The 23,770-nt window shown below is 44.3% G+C and overlaps 1 protein-coding gene across 2 annotated transcripts in view; it reads left to right on the top strand.

Moving 5' to 3' along the window:
* TBC1D16 (TBC1 domain family member 16) overlaps positions 1-12,208 on the top strand; it is a 46,334-nt gene extending 34,126 nt beyond the window's left edge. For both annotated transcript variants that reach the window (XM_040435122.1, XM_040435121.1), the window contains exons 7-12: positions 3,120-3,268; positions 4,413-4,547; positions 4,726-4,912; positions 5,806-5,985; positions 9,684-9,830; positions 11,175-12,208. In XM_040435122.1, the coding sequence (XP_040291056.1) occupies positions 3,120-3,268; positions 4,413-4,547; positions 4,726-4,912; positions 5,806-5,985; positions 9,684-9,830; positions 11,175-11,420 (1,044 nt within the window). In that variant the 3' untranslated portion in view covers positions 11,421-12,208. The remainder of the gene's footprint in view (positions 1-3,119; positions 3,269-4,412; positions 4,548-4,725; positions 4,913-5,805; positions 5,986-9,683; positions 9,831-11,174) is intronic.
* Positions 12,209-23,770: the final 11,562 nt, after the last annotated feature.

Raw genomic sequence — 23,770 nt, 5'->3', positions numbered from 1 at the left:
ATACAGATAATTGTGCAGTACTCAAAGGTGTTGAAGAGATATTTACCACTATATCTTGCGTCTTAAAGTCCTGCCCTGCTGGGGCTGCACATTTTTCCCTTTTCCTTTGTTTATGTTGTCTCCTCCCCCCTCGGCGGGTTCTGCCGATCCGGGGGTCCCCCTAAAAAAGATGTAGCTGACGAAGCAGAATTAGTGTCCAACTGTGACGCTGTAGCATTCTCCCGGGTGTTATATCCCTGTGGTTTCCTGATGGTAGATGGGGACCTGGATCCAAACTTCTCCCCTGGCATCCTCCGATTTCTCCTTTGGTCTCCTTGCCAATTATACACAAAACCTGTGGCATAGTCGTCCACATCCCGCGTCCATTTGCGGCGTTTTTTACTCTGTAGTTCTCCTCTAAATTTGATCCCAGTGTGAAGTTTACATTGACCCATTCAGAGACATATTTGGAATTTTTGGACACACAAGTTGGCATCCATAATGATAGGTTAGTGACGGACATATATGTGAAACCCACAGATAAAAACACTTTATTACGTTATGAGAGTCACCACCCCAAACCTGGGGGTCCATGATAAGGTCTCTTCCTTTCAGTCAGCTCCTCAGGGTCAAAAAAATTGTCCAAGATCCGGAAACAGCGGAGAATAGATTACAAGAAATGGGGTCCAAATTTCAGACACGGGGGTACCCCAAAAAATTGATCCGAGAACAGTTGAATAGAATTAAACCACTCACTAGAGACACTATTAGAGAGGGCCTAGGTGAACACAAGTCCCCCCAGGCTAGAATCCCCTTTGTATCAGAATTCAGTACAAATAGTGGTAGGATTGCTGCCATAATCAAAAAACATTGGCGAATTCTCACTAGCAATTTTGAGAAAGTGCAGGAGTTTAAATCGCCACCCCTATGCTCATACCGACGTAGCCCTAACTTAGGTGATAGACTGGTGAAGTCAGACATTGGCTCAACAAGGGAGACGTGCGAGAGCTATTTTGGCTCTACACGTAAAGGCTGTTATCCTTGTTACAATTGCATCAATTGTAAATTAATGCTGAGAGCAGACTCTTTTGTGCACCCTACTTTGGGTCACAGGGTCAAGATCAGACAATATCTAACATGTGATTCGTCTTATGTTGTTTATTTGTTGGTGTGCCCCTGTGGTCTGCTATATATTGGTGAGACCACATGGGACGTCAAAACCCGTCTCAACCAACACCGGTATTCAATTAGAAAACAAAAAATGGATCTCCCAGTGTCTAAACACTTCACTGAAGCTAAATACACACAAGATGACTTACGTTTTAGAATCTTGGAGCAAATATCTCCCTCAAGGCGAGGTGGGGATCGAATAAAACTATTGAAAAAGCGTGAGCTTTACTGGATCTACACACTTGGCACTTTAAGGCCACAGGGTTTAGATGTGGAGTTCAGGGTTGTCTAGTCATTAGATTCATGTGTGTTCTCTCTCAGTTCGATGGCGTATATGGAAAACAACATGTGCCATATATTAAATATTAAATATTTTTTCTCTCTTTTTTATAGGAAATTATTTTGAAGCATAAAGTATGAATGTTCACACATGGCGAAGCCTGGAGGAACCTGTTGGCGATCCCCCTTCTCATGATTTTGTAATATGTTTAATCAATGTTTACTGTCAGCACCTGTCTGTGTGGTGGTGTGACTCCAGCCCCTCTTGGGACTTGGGTGACACCTACACAAACGGGGGTTGCTGACTTATTTAATACAAATAAACGTGTATTATGAGCCCCGATGCAGTTTTGTCTGTGTCCCTTCAGCCGATTTAAAGTGGACTCTGTCTACTATGTGGCTGTAAGGGACATGGAGCGGATTTGCTGGTATTCTGGACAGCGGGATGTTAGCGGTGTGACCACCGCATCATCCTACTGATACAGATATCCCATTGGTGACCAACGTTGACTCGCCGGTCCCTGATGAATGGATCAGCCGTTTCTGCTATATACTGCGGCGCTCAGACACTGTACCAGTGTCTGTCAAATCTATATGGGCGTTAGCATTGGTATGCGCATGCGCCCTAAAGCATTGTTTCAAAGTGGCCATCTTTGATGGGGTTGGTTTACCACACATTACTTCTGTGAATCTCGCGATAGCGGTTGAAGTGGCGCATGCGCCGTTCTCTTTTCCGGACGCCAACAGTTCCTACCATGCCTGGTCAGCCGAAAGTGATTCATTCAAAGGTTTTTAATCTTTTTGATTGTTATATTATGTTCAACACTCTTGTTCACTTCCACATTTGATTGGCAATTATGATATTTTGGTGATTCTACATCACATTCACTATATTATGAATTTTTTATGATTATGTCTGCATCGCTGCTACACTGAATCATCATGACACACCGATTATACTTGTAATGTGACTGTAATATGTATGCATTTGCACTTTATTATATGATGTATCAATTTGTAACCTGGTAATCACTTGCACTATATATATTTGTAATTTTGCACATGTTACTCAGCTGGAAAAAGGCTCCATAGAGAGAGCTGAAACGTTGCTGATGAGTGAATAAACCGTCCACTTTTTCATTATCATCTGGAGTGCTGCCTTCTTTTGCTTCATTATATATATATATATATATATATATATATATATATATATATATATGCAGCACCGACCAAAGAATAAAAAAATGGGTGCAAGGCCCAATGGGAATAAGCTCACCCAATATGCATATGCAGGGCACAAAAAGCGGGCAGCGCTCGAAATTTGTGGAACAATGAAGAAAACTTTATTCACCCATGTGGCAAGGCAACGTTTCGGCTCAAAAAAAAAGGCTCTGGTATTGAGCCGAAACGTTGCCTTGCCACATGGGTGAATCAAGTTTTCTTCATTGTTCCACAAATTTGGAGTGCTGCCCACTTTTTGTAATTTATATATTATAATATTTTGGTGCTTCTAAAGTTTCCTTTTCTTTGTTTCATTTCCTCTATCTTTCTGCATCATCTTTCACTCTTTTGGCATACATTGGATCAGTTAAAGGCTATGGTGACTATCAGAGATGCAAATGTATGCTTACTGAAAAGTGTACATGTCACCGTGACGGATTTATGCCTCCCCTTCATTTATTCTGTTCTAGGCCATTTTCTTCGGTGGCATTGAACCATCCCTTCGAGGGGAAGTGTGGCCATTTCTTTTTGGATATTATAGCTGGGAATCTGCTTCAGAGGAACGTGAAGCTCTGCGGGTTCAGAGAAGAGAGGAATATGCCCAGATCCAGAATAAAAGGTATACATGGGAATCATGCTGTTACTATACATTACGTAGGATAAGAGTAGAAAATAATCCAAATTCTCTAGTAAGTAGCATGAAAATAGCCAATGTTTTAGTGTGTACCACATTTTTCGCTAAAAGGCGCACCTGACCATAAGACACACGCAGGTTATATAGGAGGAAAATCGGAAAACAATATTTTTCAGCAGACCTCGGATCAGAGCCCCACTCCTCAGCAGACCTGGGATCAGAGCCCCACTCCTTTCAGCAGACCTGGGATCAGAGCCCCACTCCTTTCAGCAGACCTGGGATCAGAGCCCCACTCCTTTCAGCAGACCTGGGATCAGAGCCCCACTCCTTTCAGCAGACCTGGGATCAGAGCCCCACTCCTTTCAGCAGACCTGGGATCAGAGCCCCACTCCTTTCAGCAGACCTGGGATCAGAGCCCCACTCCTTTCAGCAGACCTGGGATCAGAGCCCCACTCCTTTCAGCAGACCTGGGATCAGAGCCCCACTCCTTTCAGCAGACCTGGGATCAGAGCCCCACTCCTTTCAGCAGACCTGGGATCAGAGCCCCACTCCTTTCAGCAGACCTGGGATCAGAGCCCCACTCCTTTCAGCAGACCTGGGATCAGAGCCCCACTCCTTTCAGCAGACCTGGGATCAGAGCCCCACTCCTTTCAGCAGACCTGGGATCAGAGCCCCACTCCTTTCAGCAGACCTGGGATCAGAGCCCCACTCCTTTCAGCAGACCTGGGATCAGAGCCCCACTCCTTTCAGCAGACCTGGGATCAGAGCCCCACTCCTTTCAGCAGACCTGGGATCAGAGCCCCACTCCTTTCAGCAGACCTGGGATCAGAGCCCCACTCCTTTCAGCAGACCTGGGATCAGAGCCCCACTCCTCAGGTCATAGTGGGTACTTACGCGCACCATGTACTGACTCGTTATGCAATCTGGATTCAGCCGAATACCAGGGAGCGGTGAGTAAAGACAGCATCAGGAGCACTGTCTTCACCGCTCTCAAAGTGCTTCCATAATTCGTATTTACTCCATAAGACGCACTGACATTTTCCCCCATAAGAGTGTCTTATGGAGCAAAAATATGGTGGATAGACGTGGTCAGTCATTTTTATTCACCTTTTTGTTTCTTAATCTTCAGACTTTCCATGAGTCCTGATGCCCAGAAAGCTTTCTGGAGGAATGTTCAGTTTACTGTGGACAAGGACGTTGTGAGAACGGATCGTAGCAATCAGTTTTTTCGAGGAGAGGATAATCCCAATGTGGAGGCCATGAGGTAACCCATTACCAAAATAATAATATTTCTTCCTATAGGTGTATAATGGTGTATTCAAGAGGAGAGCGCTCCATAGCGAGCACTCTTCATATAATATATATGGTACATTCACAGGCCTGTTGGTTATGTTTCCTTGGGTCTTTCCATTCTAATGACTGCAGCGATTGTTCTTCCCTAGGAGGATCTTGTTGAATTACGCTGTATACTGCCCTGGGGTGGGCTACTCCCAAGGAATGTCGGACCTGGTCGCCCCACTGCTGACAGAAGTGCTGGACGAGTCTGACACCTTCTGGTGCTTTGTTGGCCTCATGCAGAATACTATTTTTATCAGCTCGCCCTGCGACGAGGACATGGAAAAGCAATTAGTAAGTGCCCCTTGGTTCATGATAGTACATGACTTGACTGTGTGAGCGTGATTACAACGCATGTCCTAGATACACGATCCGTGAGCTACGGATCGCTCTGTACAGAGACATTGAAGAGTCTATTTTAAGGGTTGGAGATCCGTGCCTCTGGTGGTCCAATGATCCCCATTCACGGGTTCCAGGCAGCCGCTTCCCCATTAACGTCAATGAAGAGCCAGCCATGCTTGTACACTAAGCTCTTCATTGACAACTAGAACTGAGCATCTTCAATAGACTCCAATGGCGAGACCAACACGCAAGCACGGCTACCTATTACCTCTTCTGCAACACAGTTACAACCCTTTTTTAAAGGCCTATGCACATCTTTATGGCATGTCTGTAAATGTCCATTGTATTCTCTGCTCCGTCCCTCCGCATGTCGCTATGGCCTCCTGCTCCTCAGCTGTTAAAGGGACTGTATCACCCTTTTATTTTTAACCTCCTGTGACAGCTCAGGTCCCTAAATCCGCATCAGTGCAGATGAAAACATACACCAAGGCCTCATTCAGACGACAATTTTGCGGAACGGGTGCGGACAAATTCATTTCAATGGGGCCACAAAAGTCCTCGCAAGAAAGATAGAGCAAGTTCTATTCTTGTCCGCAATTGCGGACAAGAATAGTCATTTCTATCCGAGGGCCGGCCATGTGTGGTCTGCAAAATGCGGCATACACACAGCCGGTATCCGTGTTTTGCGGACCGCAAAACACTACGGCCGTCTAAATGAGCACATAGGTTTGCATGAGCGCTGTAGATACAAAACCATAGAATATCTTTAATGCAGACTATTTTAACCAGGTTTGGGGAAACTTATTGTAAATCAAGCAAATTGCCTTATTATCTATGTATTTCAGATGTATCTCCGTGAGTTACTTCGACTCACGCACCCGCGTTTCTACAAACACCTGCTCTCTCTGGGAGAAGACGGCCTCCAGATGCTGTTTTGCCACCGATGGATCCTGCTTTGTTTCAAAAGAGAATTTTCGGATTCTGATGCCCTAAGGATGTGGGAATCATGTTGGGCGCATTATCAGGTACTACTCATAACTGTGTTTCCTATGAAAACCTCTTACTTCTACTGCAATCTGCAGGAGGAGCGGAGCAGATCAATATGTAGATTAATGGAAAAAGGTTCAGCAAAACTTGTAATATCAGTCATATAAATTTCTGCTTATTCTGTCCTTAGGAGTCACGTGGGTGGTCCTACTCGTTGATTGACCGCCTTCCCTGTATAGTATGATAGGACCACCTACATGATTTCTAAGGGGAGATTTAAAGTGTAAATGCCATTTTATTTTTTCCTTCTAATGTGTAGGGACAGTGATGGGAACATTTTTCTAATGCACTTTATTTAGAGAACTTGTACATTTATATGAGAGAACTTACGCTGAAATGTCCCTTAGCAGCGCTCTCTATAGGGACAGTATATATTGTAAATCAACGACTCCCTGTCTCTCCTGCTCTATAGCCAGTGCTGACTGCACGATCCGCCCTGCGTCTCCTGGTAGCTGCTTAATTACTCAGCGCTCCAGGGATACAGAATTATTGCTGATCAGTGTCAGTGTAGCAGGAGGGCAGAGCCAATATATATATGCATAGTGCATATGTGAATTTCTTGTAATAGATAGGAGCTAGCAGGGAGGGAAAAAGAATTAACCCCGGCCATCTTCACAGTGAACGCTGTTCTGTACTGTGTAGACGGACATGCCTTAGCAACACTTATTTAGAGAGCACTGCAAGGGACATTTGAGGGCAGGTTTTCTCATATAAATGTACAGATTTTCTAAAGTGTATTAGAAAAATGTTCCTTATCACTGTCCCTACACATTAGGGCTCATGCACACGACCGTTGGATGTTTTGCGCAAAAAAACAGATACCAGCTGTGTGCATTCCGCATGTTGCAGAACAGAAGGGCCAGCCCCTAATAGAACAGTGCTATCCTTGTCCGTAATGCAAACCATATTAGGACATGTTCTCTTTTTTTTGGCAGAACGGCCATACAGACATACGGACACATTTCTATATTTTTTTTGCGGACCCATTGAAGTGAATGGTCCCTCATACAGGCCAAAAAAAAAAAAAGGAGCAGACACGGAAAAAAAATACATTCATGTGCATAAGTCCTTAGAAGCAAAAAAAAAATAAATGGCAGTCACACTTTAAATCTCTGCTTAGGAGTCATGTGGGCGGTCCTATCAGTGACAGCTAACATGATTAATCATTCAGGGATGCCTGTGAATCAATGAGTGGACCGCCCACATGACTCCTAAGGACAGAATAAGCAGAGCTTTATATGAACTAAATGGTGTTGAGCGAAACGAGGTTCATCCGAAGGTGCTTCGTTCAAAACTTCGGAATCATACTGTACGGATCATCAGTCTCCGTACAGTATTAGAATGTATGGGCTCCGATGAGCCGAAGTCAGTTATTCGCGAAGTGGAAAACCACTTTTAAAACTTAAAACCCGAACTCTGCTTCAGTTTCGACTGGTACCTTAGAACCAAAGCAGAGTTCGGTTTTAAAGTGGTTTTCCACTTTAAAAATCACTTACCGAGGTTATTCAACGAAGTCACGCGCGACTTTGCGAATCGGAGCCCATACATTCTAATACTGTATGGAGACGGATCTCCGGACAGTAGTATTCTGAAGTTTTGAACGAAGTGACTTTGGATGAACCCTCCAAAGCTCGCTTTCCTCAACTCTAGAACTAAGGCTACTTTCACACTTGCGGCAGAGAGATCCGGCAAGCAGTTCCGTCGCTGGAACTTCCTGCCGGATCAGGCAAACCGTATGCCAACTGATGGCATTAGTAAGACTGATCAGGATCCTTATCAGTCTTAAAAATGCCTGATCAGTCGAAAAAATGCATTGAAATGCCGGATCCGTCTTTCCGGTGTCATCCGGCAAAACGGATCCGGCATTTATTTTTTTCCCCTTTTTTTTCAGTCTGCGCATGCGCATACCGGAAGGGCGGATCCGGCACTAATAAATTCCTATGGGAAAAAATGCCGGATCCGGCATTCAGGCAAGTCTTCAGTTTTTTTGGCCGGAGATAAAACCGTAGCATGCTATGGTTTTCTCTTTTGCCTGATCAGTCAAAACGACTGAACTGAAGACATCCTGATGCATCATGAACGGATTACTCTCCATTCAGAATGCATGGGGATAAAACTGATCAGTTCTTTTCCGGTATAGACCCCTTAGGACGGAACTCAGCGCCGGAAAAGAAAAACGCTAGTGTGAAAGTACCCTAAATTACAAGATTTGCTGAATTGTTTTTCCATAAATCTATGTAAAAATAAATGTCAGCTACACTTTAAATGAACAAATTACAAGTTTTGTTAAATCTTCTCTTATCAAGCTATTTCCTATTTAATTTGAGGATACAATCTCTCTTTGGGGAGAGAGCGCATTAATGGGCATGAGGAGGCTTATAGGCCACACATGCTCCTCAGGAATTCTGGGAAGAAAGGGAAGCAAATGAGCTCATAACAAGCTCTGGCTCTGAAACCACCAGATGTAGGGCAGCTATCCTAGAAGTCAATATTTGACCCTTTAAAGGGCTTCTGTCACCCCACTAAAGTGATTTTTTTTTTTTTGGGCTAGTTAAATTAGTTATATTGCGATATATGAAAATATAATGGTGTTACTTACTTTGATCCAGCAGTTTCTTCCAAAAACGAAGTTTTATAATATGTAAATTCGGTCTCTACCAGCAAGTAGGGCGGCTACTTGCTGGTAGCTGCTGCAGAAAACCGCCCCCTCGTCGTGTTGATTGACAGGGCCAGCCGGGATCTCCTCCTCCAGCCAGCCCTGTCGGCATTTCAAAAATCGCGCGCCTGTGTTCATTCGGCGCAGGCGCTCTGAGATGAGGAGGCTCGTCTCCTCAGAACTCCCTCAGTGCGCCTGCGCCGATGACGTCTTCTATTTCGGTGATGTCATCGGCGCAGGCACACTGAGGGAGTTCTGAGGAGACGAGCCTCCTCATCTGAGAGCGCCTGCGCCGAATGAACACAGGCGCGCGATTTTTGAAATGCCGACAGGGCTGGCCGGAGGAGGAGATCCCGGCTGGCCCTGTCAATCAACACGACGAGGGGGCAAAACAGCTGTCTGCAGATGTGATGCTGGCTTATTTAATATCCGAGTCTTGTCTCAATGCCTAATTAAAGGGTCGAACATGTGCGGTCCGCTAATTGCGGAAGGTACACGGGCCGGTATCTGCGTTTTGCAAATCCGCAATTTGCAGACCGCAAAACACTACAGCCTTATTCTATTAGAATGATGGCAATATGGTAAATTCCCACTCGCACACTTGACCGTGGTCATCCAAGGAAATGCATTGGGGAAGACCATGGTAATCATGATTAGGATGATGATAGGAATAGATGACTTGGATAATTGCTGGCTCAGTGGTTAGCACTGGTGCCTTGCAACACCAGGGTCCTAGGTTTTAGATTTAGATTGTGATCCCCAATTGAGACCAGGACCAGTGTGAGTGATGACCGTCTCTGTACAGCGCTGCAGATTATGTAAGCGCCATATCAGCAAGCAAAATCAATAAATATGCACTTTCTATAAATCTTGTATATCCTCCTTCCTTGTTCCTATACAATTGGGTTGTCTGGGATGTGGACATTCTCACATGACGTGGATTATGGGTGTAGTAGTACAGTTCTTACACATAGGTGGATGTTTTAGAGCATCAAGTGATTTTGTGCCTTTCTCCATCAGACAGATTACTTCCACCTGTTTCTGTGCGTCGCCATCATTGTTCTTTACGGCGAGGATGTCATTGAGCAGCAGCTGCCGACGGACCAGATGCTGCTGCATTTCAGTAACTTGGCTATGCACATGAATGGAGAGCTGGTCCTCAAGAAGGTGAGGAGATCTTGGCCATGAAGCACTATACTTTGCATCTCCTTTAAAGGGGGTTTCTGAGATTTTGATACTGAAGACCTTTCCTCCCGACACCCGGGACCCCCACCGATCAGCTGTTTGAGAAGACACTGGTCCTCCTGTGAGCGCCGCGGCCTTCTCCGTGCTCACCAAGCACGGCGCCATAAATTGTATAGCGGCTGTGCTTGGTATTGAACTCTGCCTCATTCACTTCAGTGATGCTGAGGGCGATACCAAGCACAGCCGCTATGCAATGTACGGCCCCGTGCATGTTGAACGCGTAGAAGGCCGTGGGACTCACATGGAGCACCCTGATCGGCGGGGGTCCCACCGATCAGATACTGATGACCTATCAAAATCTCAGAAATCCCCTTTAATTATTAAAGGGGATTTCCAGCAAGGAAAAGAAAATTGGGGCAGTGGGCTCAGAATGGGTTCCAAAATTATTTTTTTTAACAACTGACACCTGACCGATCCCCTGCAGCTCCAGTTCTGATACTGCCCTTTACTTCACATGGATCCAGAGATCTCCACATTTACTGCTCCAATTGCTCTGCTAGATTATCTTCAGCCTGGCAGCCGAGGGGCGTGCCCTTTCTGCTGCAGCTCTCTCCCTGTAACTGCCACAGCTTCTAACAGAATATATGGTTGCTGGCAATTGAAGATTTAAACTGAGCACAAAGAAGAAACAGCAGGTGGCGCTATACAAATACATTTTATTGAATAGCTCCGCAGCTATACTAAATTATTAATTACATGCAGTTACAAAAGTATTCAGATCCAGGTGCTGGTTTGAAAAAAGTAGAATATGTTTTGTGACACAACCCCATATAGTCTTAAAGGGGTTTTCCAGAATTTTCCTGCTGATGACCTATCCTCAGGATTGGTCATCAGTATCTGATCAGTGGCGGTCTGACACCCGGGACCCCCGCCGATCAGCTGTCTGAATCGCCGCTGCGTTCGCTGTTCTCACCAAGCACAGCGACGTACATTGTATAGCAGCTGTGCTTGGTATCCCACTCAGCCCCATTGCAGTGTATAGAGCTGAGCTGCAATACCAAGCACAGCCGCTGTATGGCGCCGTGCTTGGTAAGCACGGAGAAGGCCACGGCGCTCACAGGAGAGCCTCTACATTCTCAAGCAGCTGATTGGTGTCGATCAGATACTGATGACAACCTAGTAAAATCCTGGGAAAACCCCTTTAAATTACTCATTGTAAATTGGCATTCATTTATGTAACCAGTTATACTAATTTAAACTTATAAATCATTTCCTGCTGTACTTTTGATTTGTTTTTTTATATATATTTTTTATTGTTGTACTCAGGCAAGAAGTCTACTTTATCAATTTCGGCTCTCGCCCAAAATTCCCTGCAGCCTCCATGACTTATGTAAGTTGTGTGGCCCCGGTATGTGGGACAGTGGCTATATACCGGCCATAGAATGTACCGGTGAACACCCGGACTCCGAAAGCTGTTTGTACGGAGGAACTGTAGAAGAACCTATTCCAATGACGCCCAAAAAAAGCAAGAAAAAACACAAATCACTTGATGTTTTCACCTTTAGGAAATAGAGAAATTGCCTACAAGTGACAACATGACAAGGACGTGATGGAAGGACTCCGCACATGTCCATAGCACACTATCAGCCGATGGGCCACACTTTGGACTACCGCACACATGGACATGTTGGTTTAGGAATGGTTTTATTTTATACTTAAGGATTCTTTTGCATTGACTATAAGGTTTTCAAATCTAGTTAGCGAGCCTTTGCCAGCGAAGCACAATCCTGTACTCCCTCCTTTCTCCCCTAAATTCTATTTCAAAGTAAACGTGTACTATAAATCAAATAAATCTGTTGGCGGGATTTTAGCCAATCAGTGCTTTCTAATTTAAATAGATTTTTAATTATTTCTTTTTGTTTTGTTTTTTTAAATTATTTTTGCAATTAAAAGCCAATCAGGTGACTTATGACTACCAATGCTTTAAAGGGGTTCTCCAGGCTGCAGATATTGATGACCTATTCTCAGGACAGTTAACGGAGCTGGAGGCAGAAGGTCCATACACAGAGTAGTGGTCGTGACGGGGTTACTCCAGCTCAGCTCTCATTCAGTACACTGACCCCGGAGACTACACAGTGTATGGAGCCTTCTGTTTCCATGCCGGGTGTCGGACCCCACCGATCTAATACTGACGACCTACCCTGAGAATAGGTCATCAATATCTATAGCCTGGAGAACCCCTTTAATTAGACAAGTATTTGCCCCTGCATTGCATCAGTGGGAGAGAGAATTACTTGAAGCCAGTTCTTTTATGTAAACTGTACTGTTCATAGCATTGTAAATAAATCGCATTTTCACAGCCATGTTGTCCTTTTCAAATTTCTGGAATACAAAAAATGTCAAAGATTTTAATACTGATGAACTATCCCCTGGATAGGTCATCATCAGTATCTGATCGGTGGGAGACCGACACCCGAGACCCTTCCCGATCAGCTATTTGAAAGGTCTCCGGCGCTGTGTCATTGCCGCGGCCTTCGCTGTGCTTACCAAGCACAGCGCCGTACATTGTATAGCGACTCAGCCCCATTCACTTCAATGGGGCTGAGCTGCGCCTAGGCCATGTGACTGATGAACGTGTCATCACTGGGTTAGGAACAGTTGAGAGAAGGCCGCGGCACTACAGCGGGGGTCCCGGGTGTTGGACCCTTACCGATCAGATACTGATGACCTATCCTGAGGGGCTGTCCTATATTGCTAGCCTATCCTCAGAGGTCATCAATATCAGATCAGCGGGGGTCCGACACACAGCACCCCCTCCCATCAGCTGCATGAGGAGACGGCACGTGCTGTCTCCCGTCTCTCTTCCTGTTCACAGCTGCTTTGCCATAGACTGCGCGCACCTTCCCTTCATACAGCTTATTGGCGGGAGCATGTTATAGAGCAGGAGGAGCTGAGCAGATTGATTATATAGTTTTATGGAAAAAGATTCAGTAAAACTTTTTATTCATTTAAATTCCTGCTCATTCTGGGCTGAGAAGTCCAGGAGGCGGTCCTATTAGTGATTGACAGCTCTCTGTATACACAGTCATAGAGGGAAGGCTGTCATCACTGATAGGACCGCCTCCTGGACTTCAAAGCCCAGAATGAGCAGGAATTTAAATGCATAAATTACAACTTATACTGAATATTTTCCCACAAAACTATAGATCAATCTACTCAGCTCATCCTATTCTATAACATGCTGCCTGCAACTCAGACACTGGGTTCAACGTGAGAGGTTCCCTTTAACCCGTAAGATACCAGCGCCATACATGTACGGCGCAGAAATGCGGGACACAAATACCAGCGCCGTACATTGACGGTAGTCACTGATAGCTGGACCCCTGCTGTATGCATCGGCATCCGTGAAAACCTGCATTAACCCTCGCACTGCCGTGGTCAGCACTGACCGCTGAACGTGCGGGATCCTGAGGGGGTGGCCATTAGGTTCCCCTCGCTGCTGTGACGGGGACCCGATGGCAGGGAAGGCAGCCCGATGCGTTCTTTAGGCATTGTGGCTGCCTTCTGTGACAGCCTGTGAGATCCAGCCCCCTGGATCTCACAGGCAAACAGGTGAAGTGTATTACAGTGTGTAATACACTTACAGCCAATGCATTACAATACAGAAGTATTGTGATGCATTGTAAAGGGGATCAGATCCCCAAAAGTTGAAGTCCTAGAGTGGGACAAAAAATAAAAGTTTAAGTAAAAAAAAAAAAAAAAAAGCGTCCTTTTCCCAAAATAAAGTAAAAAAAAAAATTGTGAAAAAAAGAAAAGTAGACCTATTGGGTATCGCCGTGTCCGTATCGACCGGCTCTATAAAAATATCACATAAACTAACCCCTCAGATGAACACCGTAAAAAAAAAAAAAACTGATGAAAAAAACATTTTTTTTTGTCACCTTATATCACTAAAAGTGCAACACCAAGCGATCAAAAAGACGTATGCCCCCCAAAATAGAACCAATCTAACCATATCATCCCGTTAAAAATTAGCTAAAAAAAATATGGCTCTCAGACTATGGAGACACTAAAACATGATTTATTTTTTTTGTTTCAAAAATGCTTTTATTGTGTTTAAATGTAAAAAAAAGGTAGACATATAAGGGTATTGCCGCGTCTGTAACAACCTGCTCTATAAAAATACCACATGACCTAACTCCTCAGGTGAACACCGTAAAAAAGATAAAATAAAAACTGTGTCGAAAAGCCATTTTATTGTCACCTTACATCACAAAAAGTGTAATACCAAGCGATCAAAAAGTCATATGCACCCCAAAATAGTGCCAATCAAACCGTCATCTCATCCTGCAAAAATGAGCCCCTACATAAGACAGTTACCCAAAAAAAAAAAACTTTGGCTTTCAGAATATGGAGACACTAAAAAATTTTTTTGAAATGCTTTATTATGTAAAACCGAAACAAACAGCCATAATTTTTAGTTGCCATTTCACATTTGAAAACCCCCTGATGCACTGTAGGAGTGCATCAGGGGGTTTTCAAATGTGAAATGGCAACTAAAAATTATCCCAGTGAAATCTGCCTTCCAAAAACCATATGGCTTTTTTTTTCCTTCTGCGCCCTGCCGTATGCCCATACAGCAGTTTACGACCATATATGGAAGGGTGTTTCTGTAAACTACAGAATCGGGGAAATAAATATTGAGTTTTGTTTGTCTGTTAAACCTTGCTGCAAAAAATTTATTAAAATGGAAAATCTGCCAAAAAAGTGAAATTCTGAAATTTCGACTACATTTTCCTTTAAAGGGTTAAGAAAATTTGTAAAATCTGTTTTGAATACTTTGGGGGTGTAGTTTCTAAAATGGGGCCATTTATGGGTGGTTTCTATTATGTAAGCCTCACAAAGTGACTTCAGGCCCGAACTGGTCCTTAAAAAGTGGGTTTTGAAAATTGTGAAAAATTTCAAGATTTGCTTCTAAACCTTCTAACGTCCCAAAAAAAGAAAATGTAATTTACAAAATGATCCAAACATGAAGTAGACATATAAGAAATGTAAAGTAATAGCTATTTTAGGAGGTATCACTATCTGTTTTAAAAGCAGAGAAATTGAAATTTAGAAAATTGCTAATTTTTCCCAATATTTGGCAAATTTGGTATTTGTTTTATAAATAAAAATTAAATATTTTGACTCAAATTTACCACTGTCATGAAGTACAATATGTGACAAGAAAACAGTCTCAGAATGGCTTGGATAAGTAAAAGCGTTTTAAAGTTATCACCACATAAAGTGACACGTCAGATTTGCAAAAATCGGCCTGGCATTTAAGGTGAAAAGTGGCTTGGTAGTGAATGTGTTAAGGCTTGTGGACAAGAAAGGCATTTGAATTGTAGGGATCGCCGTTTCGGTGCTGCAAAATGCGGAACACACACGACCGGTATCCATATTTTGCCGATCCACAATTTGCAGACCGCAAAACGGATATGGTCGTCTCATTGAGCCCTAAATCTCAGCTGATTCTAGGTTTAGGAGTCCAGAGGGCGGTCCTACTTGACAGCTATCACTTCTACGAGGAAGGAAACGCTTAGTAAGACCACACACTGGACTCCGAAGCCCAGAATCAGCAGAGGTTTATATCAATAAATTACAAGTTATGCTATATTTTTCTCCCTATATCAATCTGCTCAGCTCCTCCTGCTCTATAACCTGCAGCTCAGACACAGTCTTCAACATGACAGGTTCCCTTTAATAAAAATGTGCATGTGACGTGTTGTATTTGAAGCTGTCTCTGGTATTATTTTTTTTTTTTTTAGATGTACCGGTATGTGTTACAACCTGTGTTTCTAGGTAACTTTCATCTTCAAACAAGGCGACTTGGGTAGGGTCATAATTAGACGAAATTTGTGCTTCCTGTCAATATGTTTCTTGGCTGTGGAGACCTAAATCTCAGATTTCACACTCGTTTGGTGCACACGCTCATGCTCCAATTTAGATCCACCCAATATAGGTGAATTTTATGTGTGTATAAATGAGTGATAGCAGGATTCCTGACCACAATGTATTTTTCAGCGGCGTACCCCTCTGTAGGCTCCATCAAGGGGCATAGCTATAGGGGGTACAGAGGTAGCAGTCGCTACCGGGCTCAGGGGCCGGAGGATCCCCAAAGACCCTTGCGTCGCATAAGAAGACACCAGTATTATAGAACGTGCATGCTGGGGCATGGCCTGGCCGGGGAGCAAGATGGCAGCTTGATCTGCTCGCTCTGCACCAAGCATCCTGCACAGCTACGAAACAAGCATCACCTCAATCCTATTACCCTGCCAAAATCCTTCTGACCATCTAGAGCAGTGTTTCCCAACCAGTGTGCCTCCAGCTGTTGCAAAACTACAACTCCCAGCATGCCCGCACAGCCAAAGGCTGTCCGGGCATGCTGGGAGTTGTAGTTTTGCAACAGCTGGAGGCACACTGGTTGGGAAACACTGATCTAGAGGACCTGATAAGATGACCAAACGGGGGAAAAAAGGAGGCTCCCAAGTGCCTTAATGACTTCTTTGGCACGTCCGCTTTGAACAACAATGGTGCTGCAGACTGCTCTCGCGTGGCGCCGACTACAGCGAAAGACTCCATGCCCCATGGTCGGGTCAGTGTCCGTGGAGTAAGCCTGCACCAGTCTGTCTCGCCAGATCCCACGACAAGCCCCTGTTCAGACGGGCCGGGCTGGGCTCATTGCCGCAGTCGTCGGAAGGCGAAGACCAACAACCTAAAGCTCAAAAGAGGCCAAAATCAGGCCTCGGGCACTCTCCAACTCCGGAGGCACCCATAGGCCATAAAAAAGGCTCCTCAGCCACACAAGCTCACTCATCCACAAATAGCCCCGCTAAACAGTGGCAAAAATGGGACACTGCCTTGTCTTTTTCTGCCACAGCAGCAGACATGCCAGAATTAGAGGGTCCTGAAGATGTCCTGTCTGCTATTCCCACCTCGAACCAAGCTGCATCTGAGGTATTTCTTAAAGACGCCATGATGGCGCTTAGACACTCAATGCAAAAGGACATCTCCAGGGCTATTGCCAATGTCACGGCCACAGTGTAGTAGATGCACATAATGCAATGGCTGATGATCTTGAAACGGTCAAGCAGAAAATGGCAGACCTGGAGGTTAGAAACCGCAGGAACAATGAAAAATTTCAGGGCATCCCAGAATCGGTATCCCCAACAGATCTCTTTAATTTTATCAAGCAGCTCATACAAGCGGTACTCCCAGGGGTATCTGAAACGGATTTAATAATAGACTGAGCCCACAGGCTACCAAAGCCTAAGAATATTCCAGAGGCTACCCCGAGGGACACAATTGCGAGGATCCATTTTTTCCATGTAAAAGAGAGACTGATGCAAGCTTCCAGACAAGCTCAAAAACGACCTGAGCCATTTTTACTCCATCTCCATATTTGCAGATCTCTCCCAAACAACCCTTTCAGCGAGACACGAGCTACTACCTGTTTCACAAGCCCTACGTCAACATGGTGTCCCCTACAGATGGTGTTTTCCCCAAGATGATTATTATCACAAGGAACGGGACTTCACATGTCATCACCACTCTGGACTCAGGACTAGTGATGGACGAACATCGCACGTTTGAGGCGGACCCCATTGACCTTAATGGCAGGCGAACCTGAAAAACCTTCAGGTCATATTTGCAACCACCAAATACTTACTTAGAAGTTCACAAATATTCCCACAACATGGGCAGTGACATACCAGAGGGGGATCATTGTGAAAAATTCCCACAAAAAAATATGTATTTTAATCAGGGGCCATTTTTATGTGTCTTAAAGTGAAACTCTCAAAAATGTGCCCTGCTGGAGCCTAGAATTATATTTTAGGCAACGGGAGTACGGGCCCCAAAAATTAGGCATTCACCTGAACTTGTGATGATGTGGCTAGAGAGGTACATTAGGCGGTCACTGGATACAAATTTTATTGTCGGCCAGTACAGGCCCAAAAAATTAGGCATTCATCTGAAAAGAAAATGTCTTTTATGCCGCTGTATATACATAAGACCCCGGGGTATTTGGCAACAAATCGCTGCACGACTAAGTTCAGGACGTGTGCCATGCACGTCACATGTGTCATTTTGCCCTGTTTAAGCACGCTCAGCAGATTGGCACCGTTGTCGCACACCACTTTACCAACTGTCAAATTGAGCGGGGTTAGCCACTGATCGGCCTGTGACTGCAGAGCTGAAAGCAGTGCAGGATCGGTGTGGCTCTTGGCTTCCAGGCACAACAGCCGCAGCACAGCATGGCAACGTCTCACCTGGCACATCGAATAGGTTCTGGGGAGCTTGGGGGGGAGCGCAGCGGAAGAGGCGGTAGCAGTGGATAAGGAGGAGTCAGCCGAAGAGGAGACAGAGGATGGAGTAGGAGGAGGAGAAGAAGAGGCAGGCCTGCATACAATCTGTGGCGGTAACACGGGAGCCACAGGTTACATGCTTGACGGCCGTCAGAAGGTTCACCCAGTGGGCAGTAAAAGTTATGTACCTTCCCTGCTGGTGTTTGCTAGGCCACGTGTCTGTGGTCAGATGTATCTTGGCACCGACACTGTGTGCCAGAGATATATTTACTTGCCTCTGAACGTGGCCAACGTGGCCATAAAGCTCTGGGATGCCCTTCTGGGAGAAATATTTCCTTCCGGGGCCACAAATTTTCTAAAGAGTCCACCAGTTTATATGGCAGAAGTTGGCGGTCTAGCAGTTCCAACAAGCCAGGGTTATCCGGCATCATCAACTTTTTAAGCTCGAACATTTGGACCACGGAAGCCTGCCTTCGGCCAGATGAACGCGACTGCGCGGTGGAAGGTGGAGTGGAAAACAAATGGGAAGAGAAGGAGAAGAGGCAGGACGTGGAGCTCCAGGAGTGTGGCTTTGTGGGTTCTGACGGTGTTGCTCCCACTGGGCTCGGTGATGGGAGGCCAGGTGCCTTCTTAAGGGGGTCGTCCCTAGGTGAGTGTTGGGCTTACCGCGACTTATGCGTTGACAGCACAGGCTGCAGATGGCACGTTAAAAGAAGCCCACACTGCGGAGGGCGTCCTGGGAGCTCCAGAAATGACCGTGCATGGTGGATGGCTCGCTCCAGATACATTTGCAGTCTGCTTTTTGCCTCCTGTGCCCTGTAAGCTCTGCCTGCTTCTCCTCCCTCTCTGCTGCTACGTCTCTCCCTCTGAACTTCCCTCCTCTTCCTCTCAAAACATCATCATCGTCACCGCCACTGACATTTGAGATCTCGAAGTAGGCAGCAACAGTGGGAATCTCCCTCCTTGGGATGATCTGGGTACTGTTGTCAGACCGCTGGGTGGCAGCCGTTGCTACCTCCTCTTCCTCATCCAATGTCAAAAATTGGCTGGGATGGGAATGGATGGGAAAATAATTCCTCTGACTCGAGTGGAGGTGCTATGGTGGTGGTGGTGTCTTTGGGGGTGCACACAGCAGAGAGTGAGGCGGGTGCAGATGCAGAGGATGAGGAAGGTGCCGAAGTGGAAGGCTGAATGAGCCACTCATCCAACTCTGGTGCATACTTTGAAGTAATCGCATACTTTGAAATAAAACCCCTTAATCAGTATTTTGTGGAAGCAGGTATCTCGCAATCCTCAATCAGTATTTTGTGGAAGAAGGTATATCAATCCCCTTAATCAGTATTTTGTGGAAGCAGGTATATCGCAGACCTTAATCAGTATGTTTGTGGAAGCAAGTATATCAATCCCCTTAATCAATATTTTGTGGAAGCAGGTATATCAATTCCCATTAATCAGTATTTTGTGGAAGCAGGTATATCACAGACCTCAATCAGTATTTTGTGGAAACAGGTATATCAATCACCTTAATCAGTATTTTGTGGAAGCAGGTATATCTCAGGCCTCAATCAATATTTGGTGGAAGCAGGTATATTAATCCCCTTAATCAGTATTTTGTGGAAGCAGGTATATCGCAGGCCTCAATCAATATTTGGTGAAAGCAGGTATATCCAATCCCTTAATCAATATTTTGTGGAAGCAGGTATATCGCACCCCTCAATCAATATTTGGTGGAAGCAGGTATATCGAATACCTTAATCAATATTTGGTGGAAGCAGGTATATCAAACCCCTTAATCAGTATTTGTGGAAGCAGGTATATCACATCCCTCAATTATTATTTTTTTGCCACAACAGTTATATCACACTGTTTATTTTGGGGCAACAGGTATATCGCAGCTCTCAATCAGTTTTTTTGGGGGCAACAGGTATATTACACCCATTGCAATTAGTTGTTCCAATAGGGCTTGTTCCTTTATATAAGCTGCGGTATCGTAGCAGAACCGCATACAACTGCTGCACAATACAAATGCACTATAATATACTTTCTATGTTAGAAAGTATATTATAAGTATATCACACCCCTCAGTATATCACACCTATCGATAGCCCACCATGTCCATGTGCTGAAACGTCTCAATTGGCTGTCCTGCCCCACCTGATGGATGTGTCATGGGTGAAAGTTTGGCGCAATGCAAAAGAATGTGGTGCAAAGTTCGCTGCGAAACGACCGCCAGGCGAACCGCAAGGCCATCTCTACTCAGGCATAGAACATATCAGCATAGATCGGTCGAGTCCCCCAAATAAACCAACCAAACTGGCAAGGGAATGGTCCACAAATCATTGAAGAGTTCTTTTTGTGTTTTCTGCCTATGCAGACCTTCCCAAGGGTCTGCGCAGTCTCACCCACTGCTCTGTTCCTGTTCATGTTTCTTTTTTGTGATGTTTTATTTTTCAAGACACCTTTATATATATATATACTCACTATAACGACTCTGTGAACTTTTGGAAAGTGACATGTATAAGCATAGAATGTCAAAGAGATACACACCCAGCATGTCTTCCATTACTATAACATGGCTATTACATTAGCTTCCCTAAATATGAAAGGGCTAAACAGCCCATATAAAAGATCACTAGCAAGTAAAGAGGCTACTTGAGGCGGACGTCTTGTGTCTGCAGGAAACTCATTTTAAAAAAACTAATCCCCCCAAATGTTCTCATAAGAATTACTCATTTATTTCTTGTTCCAATGCAGTGTGCAACACAGTCAGTTTCCAAGAGCTAGATGTAATGGAGGACCTTGGGGGCAGGTTTGTGGCTCTGATAGGCTCATTTAATCATACAATCCTAACTATTGTGAATATTTATGCTCCCAACCCCTCGCAGATTTCCTTTCTTAGATCTCTGCAAAAGAAAATCGCACCTAAGCAACAAGGAAAACTTATATTATGTGGGGACTTCAACATTATTCACGATCCACAATTGGACTCCACATCTAGTGGTAAGAACCTTCTCCACCTGGCTTCACAATGAGGAATACTATGACGTTTGGAGATGTCTACACACAACACAAAGAGATGATACTTTCTTCTCCAACAGCCATGGCACATACACGAGGATTGATATGTTTTTCACAACAAAATGGATGTTATTAGATGTGATTTCATGCAACATAGGCAAGATAACATGGTCTGACTACGCACCTGTTATACTCAAAATTAACACCCCTACACATCCAACAAGCACATTTATTTGGCGCTTGAACACCTTTATTCTCACAGTGGAGGCGTTCAGTGACAAGATCTCTGCAGATTTAGCAGAGTTTTTCTTGCTAAACGCACCAACAGCCTCAAACTATTTCACATTGGGGACTGCACATAAGGCATACGGTAGAGGCCTCCTTATACAGCAAGCAGCATGTCTCAATAAACAAAGACGTATGGCTGTGGATGATCTTATTTCACTGAAATAGAGCGTAATTGCCTCCCACTATTACTACCATTCACTGAAGGGATGCTGTGATTAAAACTAATCTTTATTAAATATACCTTAAAACAAGGATTAACAAAAAAAGAGAAAAACCTCCCTAAATAAACACCCTCAAAGAATATAAATCTGCATACACCACTCAGTGACCAATATTGGCGCACATACTGGTCCGCTGTGACGCCATTAGACCCAGCTGTGCAGTCACCGTGGTGCAGATTGATTCATAAAAAATTGGTGGGTTCAGTGCACCCAAGGTAGATACTCAGGGACAATAGAGACTCTCTGCGTCCCTGCAACACTGCTACAGGTGATCCTCCACCTAACTCAAGTTGATAAACAGTTTTAATCACAGCATCCCTTCAGTGAATGGCTGTGGATGATCTTCTCAAAAAGATCTCGTCTTTAGAGGCACAACACAAGACTAACCAAGACCCTCGTTCTCTTAAACAACTCCAAGAAGCAAGAGTTGAGCTTCAAAAACATTTAGAATCCACATTCGACAAGCAAACGAAGAGGTTGAAGCTGTCTCACTACAGCTCATTCAACAAGGCCAGTAAACTTATAGCCAACAGGATCAGGGTTGCTCACTCCAAAGCCAGAATACACTATCTTAAGTCGCATATCCCAGGACACAAAATTATTTCTCCTAAAGATATGGCAGACAACTTTTGGGCCTATTACCATGATCTTTACAACCTACAAGAAGACACTCAGACAGTACAACCTACGATTGCCAGCATTCAAAACTTTCTTCAGTCTTTAAATCTCCCTAAAATATCCCCAGAATATGCCTTCTCTCTTAACTTCTGCTACAGTAATTGGGGAGTTATCAACGCAATTAAAACCTTGAGAATAAATGTAAAAGGAGAGGCGGGGAACCCAAAAGCCAAACCGTGGTTATCAAATACAGAGTAATTACAATATATATATATCTAGGCACACCACCTTATGCAAAAATATGTAGACACACCTTCATAATATAACCGCTTCACAGATTTATTTGTATACAAATATATAATAAAACATATATAAATAATATAAAATTTTAATTAAAATTAATTCATTCACATGTCATATTGATCATTCATCCTAATCGATCCTGGGGGTAGAGGATAAAAAAAATCAATATCCTAGAGAATAAATCGCATACTGTGGTAATAAATTTCTTTCAGAGGGTGTTTTACAAGTAGCGCTTGTGGCAATGAGTGTTTTTTTTTTTTTAAAGGGTATTTTTCAGAAAGCACCCATATTGATAGATATTTGCAGGTAACATTTGCATTGACAGTCTATATAACTCAGTGCTTACCTGTCAGTTGTTTGCAAGAGCGCTGGTAGCTGTGAGGCTGGTGGTAGAGCCTTATAATTAGGGATTTGTATTTATGTTGGAGTGGGGTTGATTGTGGGGATGTGCACTTACCCCTGCCTTATCAGCATATCGTACCCGCTCTTGCAGCTCCCCACTTTTGCTGGTGATATCGTTCAAACTTCCAACATGCCTTCCTGCTTACACATGTTCGTCCTGCTGCACGCCAAGCACACACTTTATTCTCCAATACAGCGCTTAGTTGAATGTGATTAAGGGTTATACCGGCTCTTCACTTGGCATAAAATATTTTAGATGGATATCCACATCAGGCAAAAAAGTGACTTATGTACTGCTAGACGCGTTTCGGAGCCTCTACTCCTTCTTCAGTAGCCATATGTCACGTCAAGATGTATGATTCTTTTATACTCGCGAGTGTTTATTATGGACTGGATCCGTTGGATCAGGGACAGAGCCACAAGAACATTGCAAAAACCTGTACATGGAGTAAAATTACAGTTATCGCCCCATATCACATCTTCCATATGCCTCAAAGCTACTTGAACAACATGTCCATTCTGAACTGTCCTCTCATCTCTCCTCCTGCTCTCTCTTTGACTGGCTACAATCTGGCTTCCAACTCCACCACTCAACTGAGACTGCTCTCACCAAAGTCACCAATGACCTACTGTACTAACAGCCAAAACCAAAAAACATTACTCCTCCTTCTCCTTGACCTGTCCTCTGCCTTTGACACTGTCGACCACTCCCTTCTGTTACAAA

This window comes from Bufo bufo, chromosome 6 (genome assembly GCF_905171765.1).
Source record: "Bufo bufo chromosome 6, aBufBuf1.1, whole genome shotgun sequence".
Taxonomy (NCBI): Eukaryota; Metazoa; Chordata; class Amphibia; order Anura; family Bufonidae; genus Bufo; species Bufo bufo.
Note: the sequence above shows the minus strand (reverse complement) of the source record. Positions and strands in the feature narration are given on the sequence as shown.